The following is a 23,055-nucleotide window of genomic DNA, read 5'->3' on the forward strand; positions in this document are numbered from 1 at the left end:
GTTGTTAGGTAAAGAACTTCAGATTAAAAAAACAAAATGATTAAGATAATTTATCAAGATTTTTAGGAGGAATGTTAGCATGGCATCCGCTTACCAGTTTATTTGGTAGGTTGCTATCATTCTCCAAAGCTCTCCAGAGCTTCTTGAGCACATCTTTGAAGACAAGAAAACCAGAGTCTGGCTTGAGCTCATATAGCAGTGAAGAGTACCCGAGGACAGCATCATGGAAGCAAGCAACGCGATCCACGTCCATGTCATTCTCTCCCGCAGAGATGGAAGCCAGGTCAACAAACACCTTTAACTCATTGATATCTGAAAATAAATAACATTTTTAACTCAGTAATTTTCCTGAATGAGTTTTAAAATAAATTGATATCGTGACTACAGCAGATAACAACTGCTCTTACCTTCAAGCGCATCTTTTACCCATTTTACAAAGTGTCCTCTCAATCCTAGCTCCCCCAGGCACAGTCTGCGGGGCTCAGTGATGTCCACCAGAACCCTTTTTGCCTGCATCAATTCATTGTCAATCCGATTGAGCTGCTCGTTCTTAAAGTCTGCACGATTCTGAAGAGAGTCAAAGGTTCAAGTTAACTTTGCCCAAATACTGTACCTCTGAATACTCATCACTGGGATATTTTCTATTCTGTTGCATTCTCTGTACACATCTTTAAATACAGTAGCTTAATGAGGCAGTATTTTTGCTGATGAATTTGTAAAATGTGGAATATATTTCAAAACACTTCCACTTACAACTTCCGTGAGAGTCTCCAGAACCCTGAAGTCCCCTTGAAGACAAAGCGTATCTTTGACCATCATGATGATTTCAGCTGAAGTCACAGCAAGATGAAGCTCGTGGTACTGCTCGATCTGTTGAACCCTGATGGGGATCCACTGTTTGTCAGTCGATTTATCAATTTTGCACATGATGTCCAGATCCTGTGCTAGCTCTTCATACTTTCCCTTGTAATCACTGAAGAGCTCGTTTACCACCTCAAGTGTTATACTGCCATTCTTCAGACAAGTGTAGATGTTTTTATAATCAGCAAAGCAAGGCTTGAAAATGTCATGATCTATCATTTGGGGGGTTGCCACATTGTCGACATCTTCATCTTCATCTTCATCTTCTTCTTCATCAAGATTATTGTCATTTATTTCAGCAGCCAGGATTTTGGCTCGTTTCTCCCAACACATTTTGAAGATGTAACTGTCTCTGAAGGTGTAGAGGATCTCTGCCATGTGTCTGATGTCTTCATCCAGTTCGAAGTAGGTGACAACCCCAGCAATAGGAGAGGTCATTTGATCAAACTGATAAACTTCCATGAAACTGTTCAGGGGCAAGGCCTCAATGTCAACCTGCTGTCTTTCTTCCATGCTGGCAACATCAACTATCATTGAAATAAAATAAATGTGTTAGATTTGCTGCAAGTGCATGATGAAACCAAAGAGACTCATTCTCCTGACACAACTACCATACCTTTCATATGTTCCTCAAGTTTGTGGCTCATTGTTAAGAAGACATCCACAAGCTCTTTCTCATGGTATACAGCTGTTAGTTCATCTTTTCTGCACTGTAACAGCCTCTTCATTTTGGTATTATCCTTGTATTGTTCATTCTCAGAGAGGCAATCTGTTGAATCACACACACATCTCAATATTTCTATAAGGTCACTACACATAATCACATGAAATAAGTCATTTATTTTTAAAAGTTGAAAAGATTTCTTGGGAAATCACTGATGACAAGCAGATTGTTGTTACCAATCCTCAGCAGATCTAAGAAGGTGCCTTTCTTCTCTAAAATGATATTGAGCAGGCTGGTCTTAATGCTTCCACGGACCAGTTGATCGCTGATGGCTGTGAATGCTGATACGGCTACAGCAATTCTTTCCATAGCATCTAGAGAGAGCTTCTCAATCAGGTTTTCATCTGTGTCTGCAATGGCAGAAATGACATGTCAGTGTTTTGTCTAAAATCTCATAAGCAATCAAAATGCTTAACTTCATAAAATGAGGCCTGGTTTTTTTCTGTTGAAGGATGTTTGATTATTTAGTGTGTGTGTTTTTATGGTTAATTATGGTAATAATTTGGGATATTAAGGTTATACCATGTAGCTGGAAAATGTTTTTGGCAGCAGTCCAGGAGAGGAGGTGCTGAAGGACCACTTCTTCATCTTCCTGATAATTTCCTTGACTGTCCCTTGGCCAGGACTTCTGGATAATGGCTGAGATGAGTTTCTCAAACTTCCAGTTTATCTTCAACCTCTCAAAGAGTTTTCCCTCAGACTTGTTCTGCACATGAGGTAAAAACAACTGTAAACATTACTGAGCATCTATTAAAGAGAAGTAGGTCATCTGTGGCTCAGCAGTATATGAAAACTTCTCCTTGAAAGATTAATCTTGCAATTCGCTATTTTTTGTTGTTGAAGTTATTATTGTTTTTTAATATGGCCAAGTCTGTTAAAAGCTATGCCAATAATGTAAATCTTCAAAATGAATGAGAAGTCTTCATACGTGGCACAAGGATGTGACAGCCTCAAGGGCACACTTCTCAATACTCGCAGCAACATGTGAATGGGATTCACGGAGTTCTTCTATCTTTGTGCAGTAGAATTCAATTTGGTCCAGAGCCGATTCCTAAAGCCAGACAGACCCATAAAATATATTTAATATTTCACAGTTCAACCAAAAAATATATTTCCAGGGATTAAGGTGTATCACATACCTTTTTGTACTTGCCCTCAAAATCCAAAGTGAATGTCTCTCTCCACTGTTTTGTGCTATCTTCATTTTTGAAGTGGATGGAGATGATGTTGTTCCAAATCTGCAAGACACAATCAACCAAGTTTTTCCAATTTTTTCTACCAATGATTGGTTGTGAACATCCATCTGTATATTTTGTGTTTAATCAACAAAATACAGCAAAACTACTCACTTCAATCTCCCCCTTGTCCTCAAATGATTTCAGACCCCAAGTCCTGTTGAACAAACCCTGTCTGAAAGAATCACTGATCCACTTTCTCATAATCATCAACGCCTCATCGATCAAGTCTTTTACACAGTGCTGCTCTGTTTCCTCTTCTTGAGTTGCCTAAATGAAAATTATTATTAGCACAGTATTTGAGATAAGCAACACTTAACTTTGTCTGGAATGACAACAGCTTGCCTAATGAGCTTAACTTTACATACCTGTTGCTTGTTACAGTGAACAAAGTCTGACACTGATGCGACCAGATTCATACAAGTGACAGGAATACCATGGAACTTCTGGTTATATGCCAGTTTGACTCCTTTGCAGACCCTGTCCAACAGTTTCACTACTGTTGTTAGGCATGCTCTCCTATAAGCCTCTGTGAAATGACTATGAACAAACAAAATAAAAGCATCAATGAACAATATAACCCTCCATGTGGAAATTTAATTTCATCAACTGCACAGCAAAACAGTCAAAACAATATGGAAAGAACAAAACACATGCATCTGTCTGTCTGTGACTTGTGATAAACTTAGAAGAGCAAATCACCTGTATTTTTCTTCAATGAGATGTCCTTGGATATGTGAGAGAATGCTAGATACTTCCTATAAAATGAACATTCATTAATTTACAATACAAACCCAAAATATATTATTTTCAACTAGTGTTTCTACTTCACCTCAAAGTTACTGTAGGAAATGTCCTGAGGAAACTTGTTGGTTAAAACATGAAGTATGTCCAAAAGCTCAGTGTTAATGTTGTTGACACACTCCATCATTTCATCAAATGGCATCAAGTACAAGCAGGAACGCACTAAAAGTGCATCCACTTCCATCAGGTGACTGTGGTTTTTCATCAACTTGACAAGCGCTCTGAAAACAGAAGAGTAAGTAAACATACTGTATGTAGAGCAATGTCCATTCAGTTCATGCAAGCAGAACTTTAGCAGAGGTAAGGTGGACTCTTACCTCTTATCTTGACTGTTCATGTATGCTGTAGGACCTAACTCAAGGCCTTGCAAACCTGCCCAGGATGGGCCGTACTTTAAGTTTCCATGAGATGGTACATCAAATGGCTTTGTGGTGCCTTTGAGGAGGTGGAGCAGTGGTAGTACCAAAATCCACGGGGGCATTCGCGCTGTTTTCACAACATTTATCAGATGCAACAGGTTTTCTGGAAGACTAAAGATCAAATTAAATAAAGATAAGTTCATGAGCATCTGAACAAAAAAAAAGAGTTATTTCAGAATACTAATAAATATGACGACTGGAATGTTGAAAAGATGAGGTACTTACTTTTTGAAAATAGCGACATCCCGAGAAAACTCTGCCCAGTACTTGAGGAAATTTTCTTTGTCTTGCTTGGGAAAACAGAGCACATAGCAGAGCTTATGGACTTCGCCATGATCCAGTTTGAACTGATACCTTCTCCATACATGAAGCATGATCACAGCTGCTTTCATGGGATCCTGTATGTAGAGCATCCTCCTATCTTCATCCTTCAACAACTGAGGGATTACTTTTGTCAGCATGAATTCCTTTAGCATCCTCCTCACCTAGGAAATTATATGAGAGACACAGAGAGTGTAAGTTGAGTTGTCCATACCTGGATGTATCTTTACTTTGTACACAAAGACTGTGAACTTACATCATCTTTTCCATAGTCTAACGAGTACCATTTCTTCTGACTTTCTTCATACACAAAAGGTTCCCCATAAACATGGAAGAACTGATCCAGCTGGATCACAAAACTTTTCAAATTGACATCAGTCCAGCTGCGCAGAAGATCAAATATGCTCTCCAGCATTATATTCCCTGCAATCTCTCTGCCTTGAATCAGGCTCCTCTTTTGTTCTCGCCAGAATGTTTCTTTAAGGCGTTGGATTACGCCCTTTGATGGCTCTGCACAGATGATGTCATCATATTGATGCCAGTCCCCTTTACAAAAAAGATACAACAGAAATTTAACTGTGTGTAAAACAACTAAATTATTATATAATAAGACGTCATTAGCATGTATGTAATACAATTAAAGCAGGACCAACTCTAGGTTACATTACCGTTGTCATTGAGGAAGCGGGGTGTCACAAACAGACATCTGTTGGTTTTGTGTTGTGCAGAATCTAGTTTGTAGATGTACTCATACTCATATGCCTTCTTTTTCTGCTTATAGACAACATATTTGTACGGTATCGACTCAGATAGAGCTTCCTTTCTTGTTGTTGGCAGACTGCCCTCCACTAGAAAACCATGATCACCAAGATCCCTGTGTGAACAGGAAAAGAGATTTCAATATACGTTGTGTTAAATTATTCAATTAATTGGCAATTCTTTAAAGAATAAGTACCTGGTCACAAACAGCTCAACCTTATTTTCCTCCCATTTCCCATTGATGAACCCAGCCCCGATGAAGATACGGTCTTCGTTTGGATCAAATTTGAAATCCTTTGAGAGAACTGCATGGAAGTAAATGGTGAGTCTGTCATGTGCAGCAATGGTTTTGCTTCTGGTCACCCTGAAAAGAAAAAAATAAATAAATACAGATATAACAAATATAATGCACAGATGAAACAGGCAACTGTGATTTGAAACAAATATATCAAACCATCTGAGAGAATTTCATCACCTTTGGGGTGGTGGGACAGCTGAGGAGTTGGATTCTGTGTTATCCTTATTATTGTCTTTGCTTCCCTTGTCAGTTTCTGAAGTTTGTTCTGGGGTCAACTTCTGCCCACTACCAGACTGCTGAACCGCCGTGGGCTCTGCTGCCCCCCCTGGGTCCACACTGGAGCCTGTGCTGTCAGTCTGTACAAGTGGCATTAAATATGTCTGTCAGAAATACCCCATAAACTCTTTCTTTCCACATAAAAATAATACGATGAAATTTTCTGTTTGTCAATAATGATTGCTTTTCATAAATTCTACTCTGTTTAGTTACCTTTGTTGGTGTTTGAGAACCACCAACTGTCTTTTGCTCAGCCACCGGAGCCCGCTTTTGTTTCTGGTCCTGCTGAATATTTCCCTTCTGTTTGGTTTGTCCTGTCTGTTTCACATTCGGCTCCACATTAGCATTCTGGTCCAGTGCAGGTTGTTTCATGTCGGCTATGTCTTTCTTGTTCTTTGAGTTGTTCTTGACGTTTTTTTGCTCTTTAGTGTTAGTGGCCTTTGCCCCTTTGCCTGTATCTGACTGAGAAGTCGTATTCTTGCTGTCCTCAGGGACAGGCTGCTGAGTTGGAGTGTCAGTCGGTGTGGTGTTGAGTGTTTGATCCTGAGTTGATTTCAGTGCATTCCTCTCTCCCTCATCAGTGTTAAGTGTAGTTTCCTCTGAGCTTTTTGCCTCAACTCTGGCAGCAGTTATTTCTCCCTGAATGTCTTGTGTGTCTTCCGATGCTGGAGCAGGAGAGTTAGCTGCTAAGGAACTAGACTGGCTGTCTAGAGAAGAGAGTGCATCTTGGAGTGAGTCTGGTGTTACATCCATTGCATTATCTGAGCTTTCACTGTCAGAAGACTCTCTATCGCTCTTTGTCTTCCGCCCCTGGTTGTCTCCCAGGGAGACATGGGACAGGTCAGACTGGCTTTGGTCTTGGTCTGATAACAAGGTGCCATCTTTCTTCTTTTTGTTCCTCTTCTTCTTTTTTTTCTATGAAAACCAGAAGGTAGAGGATCAGTACAGCACAGTCAAACCATCTCACTGCTAATGTTTAATCTAAATATAGACTGGACATATTCTTGTTGACAGGTTAACAATTAATTTCAATGTATGTATTATAATTGATTTTATTTTTTTGCAGAGCATGTTACAGTCGCTAGATGGCGCTGTGATCACATGGATAAACTAGGTGTGAATACTCCAATACTTTAGCTAAATTTCCCTGTTAAGAGACATCAAAATTAGACCCACTATCATGAAAACATGAGCTAATTAAGCTAAATAAGATTATTTGTATCACTGACTGAATACTTACATATACATTATGTGTTTAATATATTTTCATATTTAAGTTAACAAAGTGTGTTATCTATGCTCAGAGAGGGTGACAGAGAGAGTAAAGTTGTGTATGTTATAGAATTTTCTATCCTTAGGTTATAAGAGGTCACGTGTGGGCCTTGAGGTCCTCGGCAATATTAGTTGTTTGGCTTTGGTTGGGAACAGTAGGTGCCAGTCTATCTCAACACTGTGGTGGCCAGGGCCAAAGAGACCTAATACTGCCTTCTTAGTCATAATAGATAGCTGGCCATTGATGTTCCAATCTGCGTAAACAGACATCTGTGTCTCCAGACTAGAATATGCTGACAATACCACCTCCATGGGTAAAATCATTCTCTTTGACTAATTCTGGGCGTGTAGTACTTGTGGTGTTATCTTGGGGTTTAAAGTCTATCCACCAGGATGAGTTGGGCAGAATGTGAGATCGAACTCAGGCACTTCTGATGAACTTTGAGAGTGGCTCTAATTCTCCTTGGCCAAGCGTCAATAAACAGCATAAGACATCAGAGGCTCCTGAACACTTTCTTTCCTTCCGGGAGCCTTTAAAACAAAAGTTCATTAAACCCTAGAGCAAGGTCGTAACAGTTCCTTTGTAAACTCACTGACCTGCAGTCTGTATGTCTGTGAAATGAGAGGATATGGGTGGTGTCCCCTGCAATGTTAACTGAAGGTATGTAGAACGAACAGTAACATAATTTTCTGGTGATATGAAATAATAAAGCGGGATGATCTAACTTAACTCTTGCATAAAGAATTTCAAAGTTGGTAGCTGCTGAAAAACACTGATAAAAAAAACTGCACAGGTTCGCATGAAGAAAAAACACAGTGCAGTCCTCAGTGACAATCAGATGTTTTAAAAATACTCTAACAATAAAATACACATGCTTGAGAATTGGGTATTGAAAAATCATGAAATCACTATATGAAGCACTCCAGGCTAAAAACAGACAACACAGTGACAGCAACACTCACCTTTTTCTTTGGGTTGCTGATGGTCTCATCATTCATCAGTCGTTTAGGGTTTTTATTGCTGTCCACAGGTGGAGCGTCTTCCTGTGATGCTGACTTCTCAGCTGTACCCTCCAAGTCTGCTACCAAGGGTTTGGGCTCATTTTTTGTATCTGGATTTAAAATATGTGGTATACAAATCAGACTGCATCCAGAGACGGGTGTAAAGAACTGTGACTAATAAAATGACTGATAACTACGCAGCACTGTGAGCTCAAGGAGTTATCAGCAGTGTATTGCTGTAGACTACTTTGCATTTCAGTTAAATCCAAATCACATCACGGAGCTTGTGAAAGATTTGAGGATGTATTTTTCACATGGGCTTTCTGATCTCAAATGCTATTTTATTCAGTGTGCAAAGATGCTTTTTGTTTAATCCCAATGTTTACTGTGTGCAAAACTGTGGATCGATGTAAAGATGCTGCCATCTCGTGGTAAAAGAATAAAAGGGCTGTGTTTGAATAGTCAAAAAACAACCGGTGAAACTGCAATGTTCAGAAGACGGACTATAAAAGAGTATCGTAGATACTTTTTCCTGTGTGTTACCATGTTTAGGGCTATAAATAATGTGGACGGTGAAAAATATGACTTCATTATCATATAATTCATATATCATGTAACATATATCATGTAAGTTTTGAATTTAAATTAAAAGTCAAGTACTTTCATTTTGCTTTTACGGGCACTGTATGAGTCATTTATGTATGCTCATGTCATGACATTACAGAGAATGAAGGTTTCTTACTTACTTTATACACAATTTGTTACATATTTTATCTGAAAGTTATAATTAAATATGTCTGAACAGTTTAGCGGGTGAAAGTGTAGTCCCACCCAAAAAACAGACCTCGTTTATTGTACAGTAAAGATCATATGTCCTCCAATGATATTCTGGATGATTTTATAATAAACATTTTATACACTGTGCAAACCTCATTAGTCAAAAGTACAATATTAAACCACGTTTCTGAATTAATCAACTTACCCTGTGTGTTTGTAGGTTGGACAGACAGCTTTGTGCCGCAATTACTGCAGAACTTTGCTGTCTTTTCCACAATATCATGGCTACATTCTGAGCACTTCATCTTCACACTTCAGTGATCTCTGCAAAACAAACCAACAAACAAGCTTACTAACTAGTTTGCATTAAGCTCTCACCCTGTAGAAGATTCCTTTCACTTTCATTTATGCCAAATGAGGCCTCATGACACAGACACGGTGTCCAGCTCTGCAAAACATTCGCCTGGCGCAAAGCTGTTCCTTTCATTTGGACTTTGAGCAGACTTACTCAGCAAATAAACATTTTGTCCAGTGATTGAATGGAAATAACAATGTGAGCCACTTTCAGCCCTGCTAACAAATAATAAACTCACTTCAGCCAAAGCAGGGGGGAAAAAAACTAAGAGGTCTCACTTAGCACAAATAATATATTATATACATATTACATTATATATTAACAAGATAACACTCATATAAACTAGTTACAAGAAGAAAAATCCAGAGGTGGTAGACAATCCTACAGTAGTTACTGTTAAGAAGTTGTAATGTGTGTTAAATCATATTGTAAAACAAACATAATGCAAGTCACGCTCGCAATGAGGAGACAAACTTGAGTTTAAATTATGTTGTATGTGTTTTGAGGGTATGGACGAAGAGTGTAACATTTATCAGTATGGATTATGTTATTTGTTAGGAATGACTAACTACTCTTTTAACACCTCTCACCTTTTATAGGACAACTAATCACTGCTGTGAGCTCACTCTGTCGAAACACTTGTGTTACATAATTGACATGCACAGAAAGCAGTGTTGTGACTTCTTGGCACTCTATCCAGACATGTTTTTATGTATGTTTTGTCTCACGTTAGTCCATCAGAGCCAGTATCCTGTATCCTGCACTCTGTTAATTTATTAATTGCACTACCTGTACATTATGCTCCCATAAGTTATTTGTATATAATCTGCCCTTAACCACTGCCCACATTGTTTTATCTGCACATACTCTGCACATAATTATCTGTACATATTATGCACATAGCAATACACACCTTACACCTTTGCACTACTGTAAATACTGCATTTAACTGTATATTTTGCACTTCTATATTTTGCACTTCTGATTAGATGCTAAACTGCATTTCGTTGCCTTGTATTTATACATGTGTAATGACAATAAAGTTGAATCTAATCTAATCTAATCTAATCTAAAGAGACACATTTGATTCTGTCCATATTTTACATGATAAAAATGTCCACTTTTCTCTCTCTCTCTTTATAAAAACACTTTATTTTCTTTGTTATTACTACGGGGGGAAAAAATGCAAAGAAACATAAATATGTGTGGCAATGTTAGTAAACAAGCACTAGAGGAGGAGAGAGAGTTTTTTCCACGGAGTGAGTCTTTTTCTCAAAGAAATGATCTTTGGCTCCTACGTCACGTCCCGTTTCGACTGCAGCCGAAATGTGACAACAGCAAATAATATGCAATATTATGACTAAATAAACACACAGTGCCTCTTATTATTATCATTGCTACATGTACGACACGTTTATCAGCATCTCTGTGTCATGAACAAAATAAGTCACCATGCCACAAGCAAGCAGCGGGTTAGCTCAGCAGCCCATTGCGTTGGCTGCAACATTAGCCGCTTGTGTCACTTCACAGAAACAACAAGAAATAAAATGTGCAAAGTGCAAACACAGCTGTCAACAAAAACATATTTAAACCCGGTCTGAGCCAGACTTACCCGTACTGTAAGCGTCCTGAAGCGGCGAGGTCTGAAAGCTACTGACGCTAACAGGGAGGGTTAGTTTATTCCCAGTTTGTCATAACGCTGACGCCTTTTATCACCTTTAGCTTTCTACAAGACAAACCTAACAAGAGTCCGACTCCTACCTGAGCTGACTGCGACTCCTTTCTTCTGTTTCACAAAAAGCGAAAGCACAGCAGTCATCTCTGCTGGGGTGTGCTGTACCAGGAGTGACCCGAGGCTGTCATTTCATTTCCGCATGTCCTGGAAAGTTTCGTTTTATCAGAAATGGGCGTTTGCAAATAAACTTAACTTTCTTATTGACTCATATGGGGTTTTATATTCTAGACTGTGCATGCACAGGTGTGGAAACCAACCAACCAGGACACTAACTAGTACTGTAAGCAAGCACCTCATTAACACCTTTGACATAAGACTTGTGACACAAGTTTATAATGCTTTCTGCAGAGTGAGGTATAGAGCAGGGTGGCATATGTATATGCAGCATATTGCAGGTTAAGCTGCTGGTTGCACTGAGGTTGTGATCACCCCTGGAAATTAGAGTTGGATTATGATTTTTTTTGTTTTGTTATGAGACATTGTTTCTGTTTGCTACAGAGAAGCTGTCATAAAACATTATGGTTCATAACGTTTCTAAGTCCATAGGATTGTGAGACAAGTACATTTATTCTTACATAACATCACATTTTATTCAAATCATGCATGTGCTATGACTGGTTAGTCATACGGTGACAAAACGTGCAGGTCCTCAGGTCTGTATTTTACTTTCTCTTTACTTTGACTTTGAGCAAGGGTACACCCAGTTAGTCGTTTTTTAGTAGCCAATACAGGTCATTTCTGGTTTCTGGTTTTGTACTGTAATTAGAGCTGGGTGACATACATACTGTACATACACTGTATGCAGCATATTACAGTTTTAGATGCTGGTTGCATTGAGGTTGTGATCACGCCTGGAAAGCATGACTGGCTGATAAGGGGTCATGGTCCACATGGTGCATTAGATAGATTCAGTTACACAGTTTTGGATTGTGATATTTTGTATTACTATTATTATAATTATTACTATTATTATTATTATAATTATTACTATTATTATTATTATTATCCATCCATTATCTGTAACCGCTTATCCTCGGTCACGGTGGGGCCTATACCAGGTGACTTAGGGCGAGAGGCCTGGACAAGTCGCCAGCTCATCACAGGGCACATAAAGACAAACAGTCATTCACACTCAGATTCATAACTACTGACAATTTACAGTCACCAATTCACCCATTAGGTGCATGTCTTTTGACTGTGGAGGGAAGCCAGAGTCCCTAGAGAGACATTAAGTCATTTACATGTCACTCACAAAGACCAAAAACTGATCTTTAAGCATGTTTTTAGCTCATATAATGCTCTGCTACTACTATTATTACTGTGTGTTGTGTTTTCTGTAAGAAATCTGCTCTTAAATGAGATCCACACTGCGAGTGTTTATTGTTAAACTAAGCATCCTGTAATGATAGTCTAATAACCTTTTACCCCATTAGAAGCAGTTCCTCTTTACAGCTCTCACATGACACCCACTCAACCATTGCAGAGAGCTGTAAGTTGCACCAGCATTAGAGCAAAGGTGGCTCAGCTCCTAACTTGTCTTAGGATGCTATGCTCTTAAACTGTCAGCAGAGAGCAGAATAACCTGAGATTTGAACAAGCTTTAATATCAACGTGCCATGGAGTGCAGGGACTCTGCACAAAAAGTATTTGACATACAGACACACTGTTCATCAGAAAAAAGAAAAAAAAAACGTTATCTTGCTAAAACACCCAAGATTGGTGTTTCAGTTTCATTTTGAGTGGGTATGTTACCATGGTAACCTGGACTGCACTGCCAGGTCAGGAGTGTGTTACATTTAGGCTGTCAAATCCAAAAGGTATTGAAACCTGACTTCACAATGCAGCATCCCGACACAGAATTAGAAAAAAAAAACATATTCTTGAAAAACCTGCACGCACAAGTCAAGACAAAATAAAACTCTATTTATAACAGAAAGAGGAAGTGTTTGCAGGGTTGTTTATTGTCTCAGATACAGTAAACAAGAAACATGTTAGCTTTACACTGAGTGGCATGTAACTTGCGTGGGTTAATAGTGATGAATGTTTGCATATTAAATGTGCAGATGAATTGTTTCACTCACACCCATCGCTAAAGCCCTGGAGGACAACTAGGCAGATATTGTGAAAAGGAAATCTTTAAAATTACACTGTGGAAGAAAAGACTACTGAACCTTAATGACAGTCATGACTAAAATTGTTTTACATTCAGTCTAAGTGCAGTTTTCCCTTTTCACTGTTTCATTATACTTTATTGTGTTTTTGCTTTGCTCTCATTTATCCAATTTAATAGTTTGTACCTGACATAAATGTCTGTATTTAATGTCTTCCACATATTTCCAGCTTGGCTACACCTGTTGCCTACATTGGCTATATAATTAGTAAGCTACTCTTGGGAACCACACGAACTATACAGAAAGGAAATGAATACAAAACAAGAGCATCTGTGATTTGTAAAACACTGAGCACCAGAAAGCAACTTAACAGCCCGTTGGTGCACGTTTAATCCAGAGTCACGATGAAAGAAACTGATGAAAGAGATATTTTTGATCATTTTGTGTTGAATCAAGCACAAGGAAAAAATGAAATGGCACTCTCTACACTAAAGTTTTTATGGATTCTGAAATGTGCAGCTAACAACATCATTGCAACTGTAGAAATGATGCATGTCAAAACATTTATTCCCTGACCAGCATGTTTAACAAAATTTCCCATTAGATTATGTTTCGAGGCCTCAATGTGCGTCGCCTTTCCCAAACAGAGTGAACATAATATGAGGACTGGAGGCTGACGTTTTCATCTTCCAAAAGTCAGTTTCATACCACCTATTTTCTTAATTTCTATTAAAGTCTCTGTTGATTTATATCTTCAGTTCAATGTGTTGACAGCAGCCCCAGGTAAACATTCAGTTTGAGAGACTTTTCTTGTAATAACTATTAGTGTTAAAGGGAAGATGTGTGTTGTTTTTGGTCTTTTCACACATTTACTTCATCTTCACTGCCATGTATATGATGCAGTAATTTACAGTCATTTTATGTAAAAACATAATACAAAATACAACATATTTACACCTATTGCTTCCAAACAGTGGGTCTCTGTTGTCAAATCAGAGGGTCTCAATATATGGAGGGCTCCACAGTTGTTTCCTGAAAAATGATTTTAAAAAAACATGTTTGCAGTTTAAATGTCTCACGCAAACTATTACTGACAAAGTGTGTAAGCTCTTGTTGAGCCTTACCTGCACACTGTGCTGTAAATCACACTTTCATCATCATGATGGGAGTCCATCTGCTGCTCCCTGCACACAATACAGTTGATGAATACATGTGCAATAAAAACAATTAAAATAGGTAACAGCTGTACAAATAAAATATATCTCACGTGTTTGACTCTCGCTTGGTGTGAAAGTCAACAGTTGCGTAGATGACTTCTGATGTCGCTCCCTCGCACTGGCTTCTCTCTTGCGATTGGTTAGTGTCAATACCAGGCCAGTTGGCATACACTGCGTTCTGAATATGATAACACATGACAATTTAGTGCAGAACATCTAACTAGGATGAGCATTTAAGTTGCTTCTGACAACCTCAGCACAACTAACACGCATACAGTATGTACACAATATGTCACCTAGTTTTAGTTCACATCCAAAATCAGAAACGCGTTACAAGGATGATACACTTTCAATACTCAATATGATGATAGTGCCACCTGTATGTCCTCCTCACAGTCGGTCTCTAGAGCTCTTGTCCTTTTTTTGTTGAGTCTGAAACGCAAACTTTGGAAAATCATCACATGATAGTTTTATATTAGATGTAATAGTGATACAGTGTAAATATAGCTTACCTTGTGATGGCAATAACAGTGGTCACAATCAGAAGCACAGCAACAGTAGGAATGAGTAGTAGACCTCTGTTAAATGGCTCTGGTGTAATGGGTAATATAGGTATTGTGTTAATGTTGTGAGAGGTCAAGAAATCCTCAAATCTCAAGTCAAATGGTCAAATTTCATGCAGCCCGAAGCTTCATTTTGTTCATAATATATCATTTATGGCCTGCTAGGATTGTCAGATACTGTATGGCTGCAATATTTAGCTTTTTTTTGGTTTACATAACGAAGCATTCGAATGTGCTAAACGTTAACCTCGGAGGACATAACTGCTGGTGTTGTGTACCTGTAGATGTAACACAAAATATTACTTTCTAAATTATTTTGTTAAAGACAAGAGCAAGAGTGATACGTTTTAAACTTAAATATTAACAGACTTTGCTTTACTTATAATAAGTCATGTTTAGAAAGAACATGATCTTAAGATTTGTATCAACTTCATGCAAGTTTAACGTATTCCATACAATTTATTCTTTGTTATTTGACTCCAGATGTGAAAAAAAGGAAGAACTGATTTTTAGATTTGTTCACGTCTGATTGGCTTAGATTTGGTTAAATGGTCATTTAAAAAAAAAAAATGACTGCAGCTACTGCGAGAGTCCACCACTGTAGTAATATGAGCATGTAAATAAACTTACCTTTATTCTTTACAATCACAGGTGAGTTTTGACTTCCATGTTTGTTGGTGGCACTGCAGAGATACTGGCCTCCATGACTAATGGAGATCACAGACTGGTTTCCAACCTCTATTAAATTGTCATTTTCATCTATTTTAAACCAAGTATAATTCTCCACTGGGGGGTTTGCATTGCTGGTGCAGATCAGTTTGAAGTAGCTGCTGCCGTCCACCTCCTTCAATGGTACGATAGACACTGATGTGTTCTTCGGGCCATCTGAAGGAAAAATAGAGCTGTTAACTGCCATAAACCGTCAAAAATCATGTGGCAAGACACTAATTTATTATCTCGGAATTTGAATGACTGTGTTACAAAGATTTATTTTCATTATCTATATTTTGCCATTTTCATTTATTTCATCTCATGTCCTGTACTTACATTCAACATCAATATTTATGACTTCTGAAGGTGTTGCTCTTTGTGTCTTCAGAGAACAAGTGTAGTTTCCATTGTTTGTGGAGGATATGTTGCTTAAATAAAGTACAGGTCCTTCATGTATGGGTTCTCCGTTCTTTAACCAGGTGAAAATAGATGAACGGTGACCGTCGTCACAGCTGTTTGTACAGGTCATATTCACAGAGTCGCCTTCCTTAAATGATCTGCTCCCACTGAGTTTTGCCAAAGAAACTTTCAAATCTAGAAGAGCAAATTATTGCTGAAGTATCAATCTCAACTTTATATCTATATTTATGAAAAAGAAAGAGGAAACTTACCAACAACCTTTAACGTTGAGCCATATATGCCAGTACATTTATCTTGGTCAGTTATAAATCTGAAGGCATATTTTCCTTTATCATTATTCTCTACTTGGTGTATTAAGAAGGAACAATTGTGTTCTTTGTCACCAATATACTGAAATCTTGAGGTGGTATTTTTCATTGTACTGTTAAATAGGAAAGGGCCGTCATAAATATTATACTTTTCATGACCCCACAAGACTTCCTTCACTTTATGCTCCTTAGGATAGTCATATGAACAAGGAATGACAACAGACGAGCCTTTCACCGCACAGATAGGTCCCAGTTGATATTTCACTTTCATCTCTCTGCAAAGAGCACCTGAAAGGAATGCAGTGAAGTGTCAGTCATTTCATCCTTTTAATATTACTGTAAATTAGCTTTAAATGTGGTACTTACCAGACAGAAACAGTAGCGCCAGTGTCCATGTCAGGTTTCTGTGCTTAACACACATGTTGAAACGCTTTCCAATTATTCACAAAGCTGCTATATGATCTTAAAGCTTAAAGTGTCTTTTCTCTTCTCCCTCCACTGAATAACACTTCCTGTATGGTTTGGTAAAGTCATCTTATGTTCAACCCCTGAAATGAGGCCATACAAACCACAGACACAAAGCACAGCCTACATTTGAATGTGAACAGTATACATATAAAACCAGGCCCTGCACACAGGAAATATGTCACGCTTTACTTATGCTGTTGCTTTCCTGTGGGAAAAGCACAGATGTAATGTGACATTGTGATTTTTTAACACCATTACACACCACTGACCAAGTGTTACTCTAGGTGTGAAGAAATGATCGTACTCATTTGTTGAGCACTGTTTAGCTTATTTATATTTAATGTGCACATTTTATATGCTGTATTAGCGCAAAACAAAATCAGCTTTTAAAGGGGAAATCCTTTTGTGGCTCCAGAGGAAGCTACATGAAATCTGATGAATTGCCCCAAGTGATGTCACTTGAGTCAGTGTCTGTTGAAGAAAATTTAAAAAAGTGACCTCAGACCTCTACGGTCTACATTAGCCACTACTAGCACAATACACCTTAATCTCTGATCCAACGGTCAGCAGTCAAGATGCGTTGTGGGTAATGTAGGCACCAGGTTTTGACACGGAAAAAGATGTGGTTCTGCTGCATCTTTCTTTTAAGTGTCCGTCATGAGTTTGACTGTCATAAGACTGTTATGTTAAATCAGTGCTAAAGATCTAAAGGTATATTTGAAGAAACAAGTAAAGTCACCTCATCCTCTTGTAACATTTTGTTGATGAATGAATGGTTATGGTTTTAAGTATTGCACAGTTTTTCCTGGGAAGACTTGCACGCACGACTCTGAGGTATGTATTATGTGTGTGTTGGGTGGACCTGGTAAGTTCATCTTCTCTGATATTTTGGCACATGAGGACCACTGAACAGCTGTGAGTAAATCCCTTTTACGGTTTCACTGTGAAATGTTTTTTGTTTTACTCGTATTTGTCCATATAGTTTGTACTTCACATCGTTATTTGACACATTTACAATTTGTACAGCCTGTTGAACTGGTTGCAATTGTTGTTAGCCTGGGTTGGGGACATAATTTTAGGCAACTAAAGACTACAGAATGCCAGTTAACTTTCAAAGTACCAAAGCCACAAAACAGGAGTGTATGTGATTTGAAAACACTGAACACTGAGAGTTAACTTAACAACCAGTGGGTGCAAAGCACATTCACACACATCTGACCCAGAAGCATGATGAAAGAAATGCAAAAACATGCCCGAAAAAAGATAAATCTTGAGATAGGTTATACATTTGAAATTTCCCATGTTTCCAGCAGACTTCATCCCCCTTGAAACACAAAGTGAGGCAGAAACAAGAGAGAGTGTCATCTGAAAATGTGTCATTGTGGGTCTCTTGTATTGAATCATATTGAAAACAATAAATGGGGCACACTTTGCGCTGTAAAAGTGTTATACTATCATTGGAACCGTGGGAAGATGATAAACAAAACAGGTATTCCCTGACAAGCTTCTTTAATTAAATTTGCCATTACATTATGTTTTGAGGCCAAGATATGCTTCACCTTTGTGACTCATGGTGGTGTCTTTTAGTTTCAGATACAATTCTTCAAGTTTGAAGGGGAAGACAGTAGATCTGTAAAATGTAAGGAAATAAAAACCAAAATAAAGTCAAACTAATAGCTTAAAAACATTCTGTATTACTGCAAAACAGCACGTTTGTTGTCAAATGAAGGGTGCAATGGTTGGTTGCTGTGTTTAACAGATAATTGTTCACTAAATGTGTTTTATTTCCAGAACTTTACCTGCACACTGTGCTGTAAATCACATCTTCATCACCATGGGAGTCCATCTGCTACTCCCCGCAGGTAATAGATTTAATCAGCACACGTGCCTCCAGTGAAAGAAATGTGACAAAAACTGAGAACAACTGCAAAAACATCTCATGCTTTTTGAAGTCAACAGTGGCGTAGACGAGCTCAGTTGTTGTTCACAGGGATTTCCCTTTGTGATTGGCTATACAGGTAGTCACAGATGCGCCCATTGATAGAGTTTTCTATCCTGAAGATTTATTACAAGATTAATTAGCGTAGAACAATGTGACTCATCTACATGTTTGTTCTAATTCTCCAACTGCATAACAAAAACAGCCTCTGTGTTCTTTTATCTGATGCCGATCGCTTATCTGTTATTTTGCAGAGACTTTGGTTGCGGGTTCCACTTGCCTTTCACCTGCTGAACTCAGCTGCAGACAACATTGATGCAACAGACAGCCCTGCTTGTGATACAGGCATTTTCTGTTAAGTCCAAAACAGAAAAACAGAATCATGACATGATCACCGGCATTAGATATAATACAAAATATAATGTACATGAGTAGATCCCTGAGCAGTGTTTTTATAAGTAATTAAGTACATTTACTGGAGCACAGTACTTTTTGCTTTGTGCTTTACTTGAGTATTTCCATTAAATGCTATCTTATTCTTCTACTCAACTACAATTCAGAGAAAAATATTTTTAATCCACTACATATACTTTTCAAATTAAGATTTGACATAAAATCGCATTCGTATTTAAAAAGTACAATAAATAGTTTAATATTTAAATAGTGGTTCCCAATATTTAAAGTTTGTTTAAACAGCATTAGTCTAGTTAGGGTCCTTTGTCACATATCATTTACCTAAAAGAGATCCCTCTAAACTTGATATTTATTATTATTTGGGGTTAGAGATATAATATTTCACAAAAAATGCAAAGATGAGAGCATGAAAACAGAGTTGTGTATCTGTACTTTTTTCTTTCTTCTTCCCTTAATCATCTCACGACGACCCATCAGACTTATCTTGTGACCATTTGAAGCAAGATTACAACAGTATATAAAGTATCTCAAACTAATTCCAACTCAAATTGCTACAACAGTAAAATGCTACTCACAAGTTACTGTGAGTAGCAGTACTTTTGATACTTCAAGTATATTTCATTGATCTTTTTTTTTAAAGGATATATGATTTGACTTGTGATGGAATTTTTTACATTGAGGTATTGGTAGTTTCACTTTTTTTTTTGTATTTTATGCTTCTGTCACAACAAGCTATGTTTAAGATGCTTTCTGTCACGGTGGCGGCTGTGGCATAGCAATAGTAGAGGAGTAGGGTGTCAGTGATCAGATGATTGGTAGTTCAATTCACGGCAGTAACAACAGTAGAAGTGGTGGCTCAGTAGTAGTCGTGGTGACCGCTGTAGCAGCTCAGTATAGCAGACAGTTCTGTGTTCCCAGCAGTAGTAAAGTAAGAGTTTCAGTATTTCTGCTGTTGCTGCTGCAGAGAATCTATGAATCATCACCGAACGTCTGATTACTGGACCCCCGCTCTACCTCTTGAAGCACCACCAGCACTACTACTCGGCCACAGCTTCTACTGCTACCGCTGGTGAGTCAGCAACAGTAGAAGTAGTGGCAGCGGCCCTGGCTCAGTAGTAGCAGTAGTAGTAGAAGTAGTGGTTCAGTAGTACCTGTCGTTGTATGACATGGAATATGTAACATTGCTGTGGCTGACATGTTGCCTAAATATAGTACAGGTCCTTTGTGTATGGGTTCTCTGTTCTTAATGACTTTTCTTGAATTGCTGCCTGAAATGAACTGACCCTTGAAACACTGACACTTGACATGACCCAACATGACTCTCTTCACTCTCAGCTCGCAGGAATGAACGAACAAGGAATGACAACAGATGCACCTTTCAGTGCACAGATATGTTGCTGTTGATAATCCACATTTCATTTACAAAAAAAAAAAAAAAAAAAAATGTTTTTTTAGGTCACCAAAACACGTACACCACAGAGTCACCTCGCTTCAGCTTTTTCTATTCGAATGTGACAGGAAACCAGCCCCCCTATACAGAAAACCTGCCTGGCGCCAGTCTGATGGTGCTTTGTTGTGGCTGAAGTTACAGAAATAGCAAAACTGGCACGATGAGACAATATACATATCAAGTGTTTGAGCAGTTTGCATGTTTGATAGCGGCTGGTGAGGGGGGAAAAAAATCTAATGTCACTATTTGGTGTCACACAAGAAGACGAAGGAAAACATTTTAAGATTAAATTTGGACTTACAGTTTTGAAAATTTTCATTCTAGAGAATTTATGTGAAATACTCTTCACTGCAACAAATAATGACATGAGCACAAGACAAGCTGATGCCATCATTGTGCAAAATCATTTAGTGAATAAAAAGAAGCTTGTCTTTTTTTTTATTGTGTCAATTGCCTCTTAAAAACACTTTTCTAATCAACATGAATCTGGAAAAAAAAATGGCTAAAGAATTAATTTATTTCTATAAATCAAACTGTCAGTTAAACCTGCCTTATTTTGTCATAGTTAATTTTAGGACAATAAATGCATAGATCAGACCTTCATTGCCATATTTCATAACTGCTTTTAGAAAAATAACATTTTATGGCAGAATTTGATGAAGATAAACAGATATGCCCAACAGCTCGACGGGGGGAGTGGGTTTGTGTGAGTCGCCCACTCTTGGAAATTGGGAGGAAGATCACGGGATCACTATAAGTAGACCCTGAAAACGAGGACACAAGCAGCGAGCGGTGACAACGACGAGGACCAGTCGCTTAAGTGTGAGGGATCAGGATCAAGCTTCAGTACTCGACATGGAGATGTTCGGTAAACTCGTGTTCCCCGTCGTGATCATCACCGTGCTGGTCGCTTGCAGTCCAACTGAGGCATGGTACAAACAGGTGGCCGGGCCAAGCTACTACTCGGTGGGGAGAGCGTCCGGTTTGTTGTCCGGTATCCGGAGGTCTCCGTATGTCAGGAGAGCCGAGCCGGACCCGTCAGACAGCGGAGAGTCTGCAAGCAACAGCGTGTTTTCTGATTTAACTGCGCAAAATTTCATCCTGAAGTCGATGGTCAGTGCTCATCTATTTTATCAACGCATTACCGTTTGGATGGGGTTGCCATTACGCATTACGCATGAACGCAAAAGTGCATTATCTGCATTTAAAAGTTGTATTCCTCATGACTTTAAGAACATTTTATATTTTAAACTTAAGAAAAATGTTGCACAGTTATACTCAATATCTTCAAGATCTTACAATGGTCTTACTATAGTTTGTTGCATTCTTAACGTCTGGTTACATTTTACATTGATCTTCTTTATAGCATTGCAGCACCACTTAAACACAAGACGTAGTAAAGAAAGCGGATTTGTAACAATAAGGGTCTTAAATTCTTATTTTTATACCGTTACTTAAATATAAGTAATTTACAGTATCCACTAAAAAATATCAGAAAATGTAAAAAATATTATTGCACTTGTCATTGTCCATTATATTCATCATGTTTCTTTTTGTTTTTTTGTTGTTGTTTTTTTTACTGATGATGCATTATGTGTGCTTTAATGCTGTGGAGGTCGAAATCATGCGTTGTACATTTAAAATCTTAATCTGCAGAGCTAAGTACAACTGTGAAGAACAAGGTGCGGGATTTCCCTCGTAAATGGAGTAGTGTAATAGAGTAGAGTAGTGGAGTAGAATAAAGTAGTATACAAAGGAAACACTGAGGCACTTTTAGTTATTACATGACAGGAGATAAAAGAACTGTTGAGTCCATAAGCTCAGTATTAATTCTCTGCATTGATATTTGTTGGGATATAAAACTGTGTGATACAGGAACTAATCTAACTGCATCATTTGTCTGCTTCTCTCCAAACAGCCTGTTTGTATCAAAGACATTACACCAAACCTGCAGAGCTGCGAACTCAAGGAACTCAAAGGTTCATTTAAGTGCAAAGCAGAGGTCTTCCTTTCTCTGGACTCCTCAGACTGTGCAGGAGACTGAGCAGTAAAGCCGACAGCTGGGCTGGATGATTTAAAAACTCTTCAACTTCAAGTTTAACACTTGTGTTGCACTAGATGGAAGATATGCTACTTTTCATTTATCATTTCACAAACTTATTGATTTTATGATAAACCTGTCTTAAAGCTTTAAACTGTAAAAGTAATGTATGACTGTACATATTTGAGTTTTCATTAATAAATGAATCATATTGCAGCCCCTTGTTCTGATCTACACTGAATATAATTAAATCATCTGCTGTATTTTTTGGATAAACATGCAACTCGCACTTAAAGTAAACTCAGTTTTGGGTGACTTGGCAGTGGTAAATGTGTCAAACCTAATTTAAATAATGATTTTCAAAAATCAATCATTTAAACCAGGAAAAAAAAGGTGCATTTTATTTGTCCCCCAAGTTGTAATAAACATGCATGTTGAACATCTTGTGATTTTATTCTAAGTAAAGAATAAAACCTGAACGGTTACCTATTCTTTCAAGTGGAAGCGATGAACAGCATTAAAAAAAAGACAATCTTGCTTATAAATAAATATTTTATTAAAAATATTTTAAAATC

General features: G+C 38.1%; 3 protein-coding genes across 5 annotated transcripts in view; 1 reads left to right on the top strand and 2 right to left on the bottom strand.

Annotated features, from left to right (window-relative positions):
- rnf213a (ring finger protein 213a) overlaps window positions 1-10,985 on the bottom strand; it is a 30,471-nt gene extending 19,486 nt beyond the window's left edge. Inside the window, exons 1-22 of the mRNA XM_019261094.2 lie at window positions 10,716-10,985; window positions 8,954-9,072; window positions 7,933-8,081; window positions 5,911-6,612; window positions 5,599-5,777; window positions 5,320-5,487; window positions 5,033-5,238; window positions 4,621-4,910; window positions 4,269-4,528; window positions 3,942-4,154; window positions 3,653-3,845; window positions 3,523-3,578; window positions 3,189-3,360; window positions 2,935-3,090; window positions 2,725-2,823; window positions 2,514-2,636; window positions 2,108-2,291; window positions 1,762-1,935; window positions 1,478-1,630; window positions 754-1,388; window positions 408-567; window positions 95-312 (exon numbers count right to left, since the gene is read on the bottom strand). Coding sequence (XP_019116639.2) covers window positions 95-312; window positions 408-567; window positions 754-1,388; window positions 1,478-1,630; window positions 1,762-1,935; window positions 2,108-2,291; window positions 2,514-2,636; window positions 2,725-2,823; window positions 2,935-3,090; window positions 3,189-3,360; window positions 3,523-3,578; window positions 3,653-3,845; window positions 3,942-4,154; window positions 4,269-4,528; window positions 4,621-4,910; window positions 5,033-5,238; window positions 5,320-5,487; window positions 5,599-5,777; window positions 5,911-6,612; window positions 7,933-8,081; window positions 8,954-9,053 — 4,590 coding nt within the window. The 5' untranslated portion in view covers window positions 9,054-9,072; window positions 10,716-10,985. The remainder of the gene's footprint in view (window positions 1-94; window positions 313-407; window positions 568-753; window positions 1,389-1,477; window positions 1,631-1,761; window positions 1,936-2,107; window positions 2,292-2,513; window positions 2,637-2,724; window positions 2,824-2,934; window positions 3,091-3,188; window positions 3,361-3,522; window positions 3,579-3,652; window positions 3,846-3,941; window positions 4,155-4,268; window positions 4,529-4,620; window positions 4,911-5,032; window positions 5,239-5,319; window positions 5,488-5,598; window positions 5,778-5,910; window positions 6,613-7,932; window positions 8,082-8,953; window positions 9,073-10,715) is intronic.
- A 1,815-nt stretch (window positions 10,986-12,800) lies between these two features.
- Window positions 12,801-16,839, bottom strand: LOC104918342 (B-cell receptor CD22). 3 transcript variants are annotated; one of them, XM_019261072.2, is made up of 9 exons: window positions 16,535-16,839; window positions 16,112-16,456; window positions 15,777-16,034; window positions 15,360-15,614; window positions 14,679-14,757; window positions 14,544-14,598; window positions 14,217-14,344; window positions 14,074-14,133; window positions 12,801-13,981 (listed from the first exon to the last, which is right to left on the bottom strand). In XM_019261072.2, the coding sequence occupies exons 1-9, from the start codon at window positions 16,587-16,589 to the stop codon at window positions 13,942-13,944; spliced, it is 1,275 nt and encodes a 424-aa protein (XP_019116617.2). In that variant the 5' UTR covers window positions 16,590-16,839; the 3' UTR covers window positions 12,801-13,941. The 3 variants fall into 3 exon arrangements, with proteins under 3 accessions (XP_019116617.2, XP_027140719.1, XP_027140720.1); XM_027284918.1 differs by having other exon boundaries at window positions 14,544-14,610; XM_027284919.1 differs by lacking the exons at window positions 12,801-13,981; window positions 14,074-14,133 and having other exon boundaries at window positions 14,232-14,610.
- A 4,297-nt stretch (window positions 16,840-21,136) lies between these two features.
- On the top strand, window positions 21,137-23,024 carry LOC104918333 (neuropeptide B). Its single transcript, XM_010730053.3, has 2 exons — window positions 21,137-21,552; window positions 22,358-23,024. Exons 1-2 carry the CDS (start codon window positions 21,295-21,297, stop codon window positions 22,481-22,483), a joined length of 384 nt encoding a protein of 127 aa, XP_010728355.2. The 5' UTR covers window positions 21,137-21,294; the 3' UTR covers window positions 22,484-23,024.
- The last annotated feature ends 31 nt before the right edge of the window (window positions 23,025-23,055 follow it).

Source organism: Larimichthys crocea, chromosome XII (genome assembly GCF_000972845.2).
Source record: "Larimichthys crocea isolate SSNF chromosome XII, L_crocea_2.0, whole genome shotgun sequence".
NCBI classification, from domain to species: Eukaryota; Metazoa; Chordata; class Actinopteri; family Sciaenidae; genus Larimichthys; species Larimichthys crocea.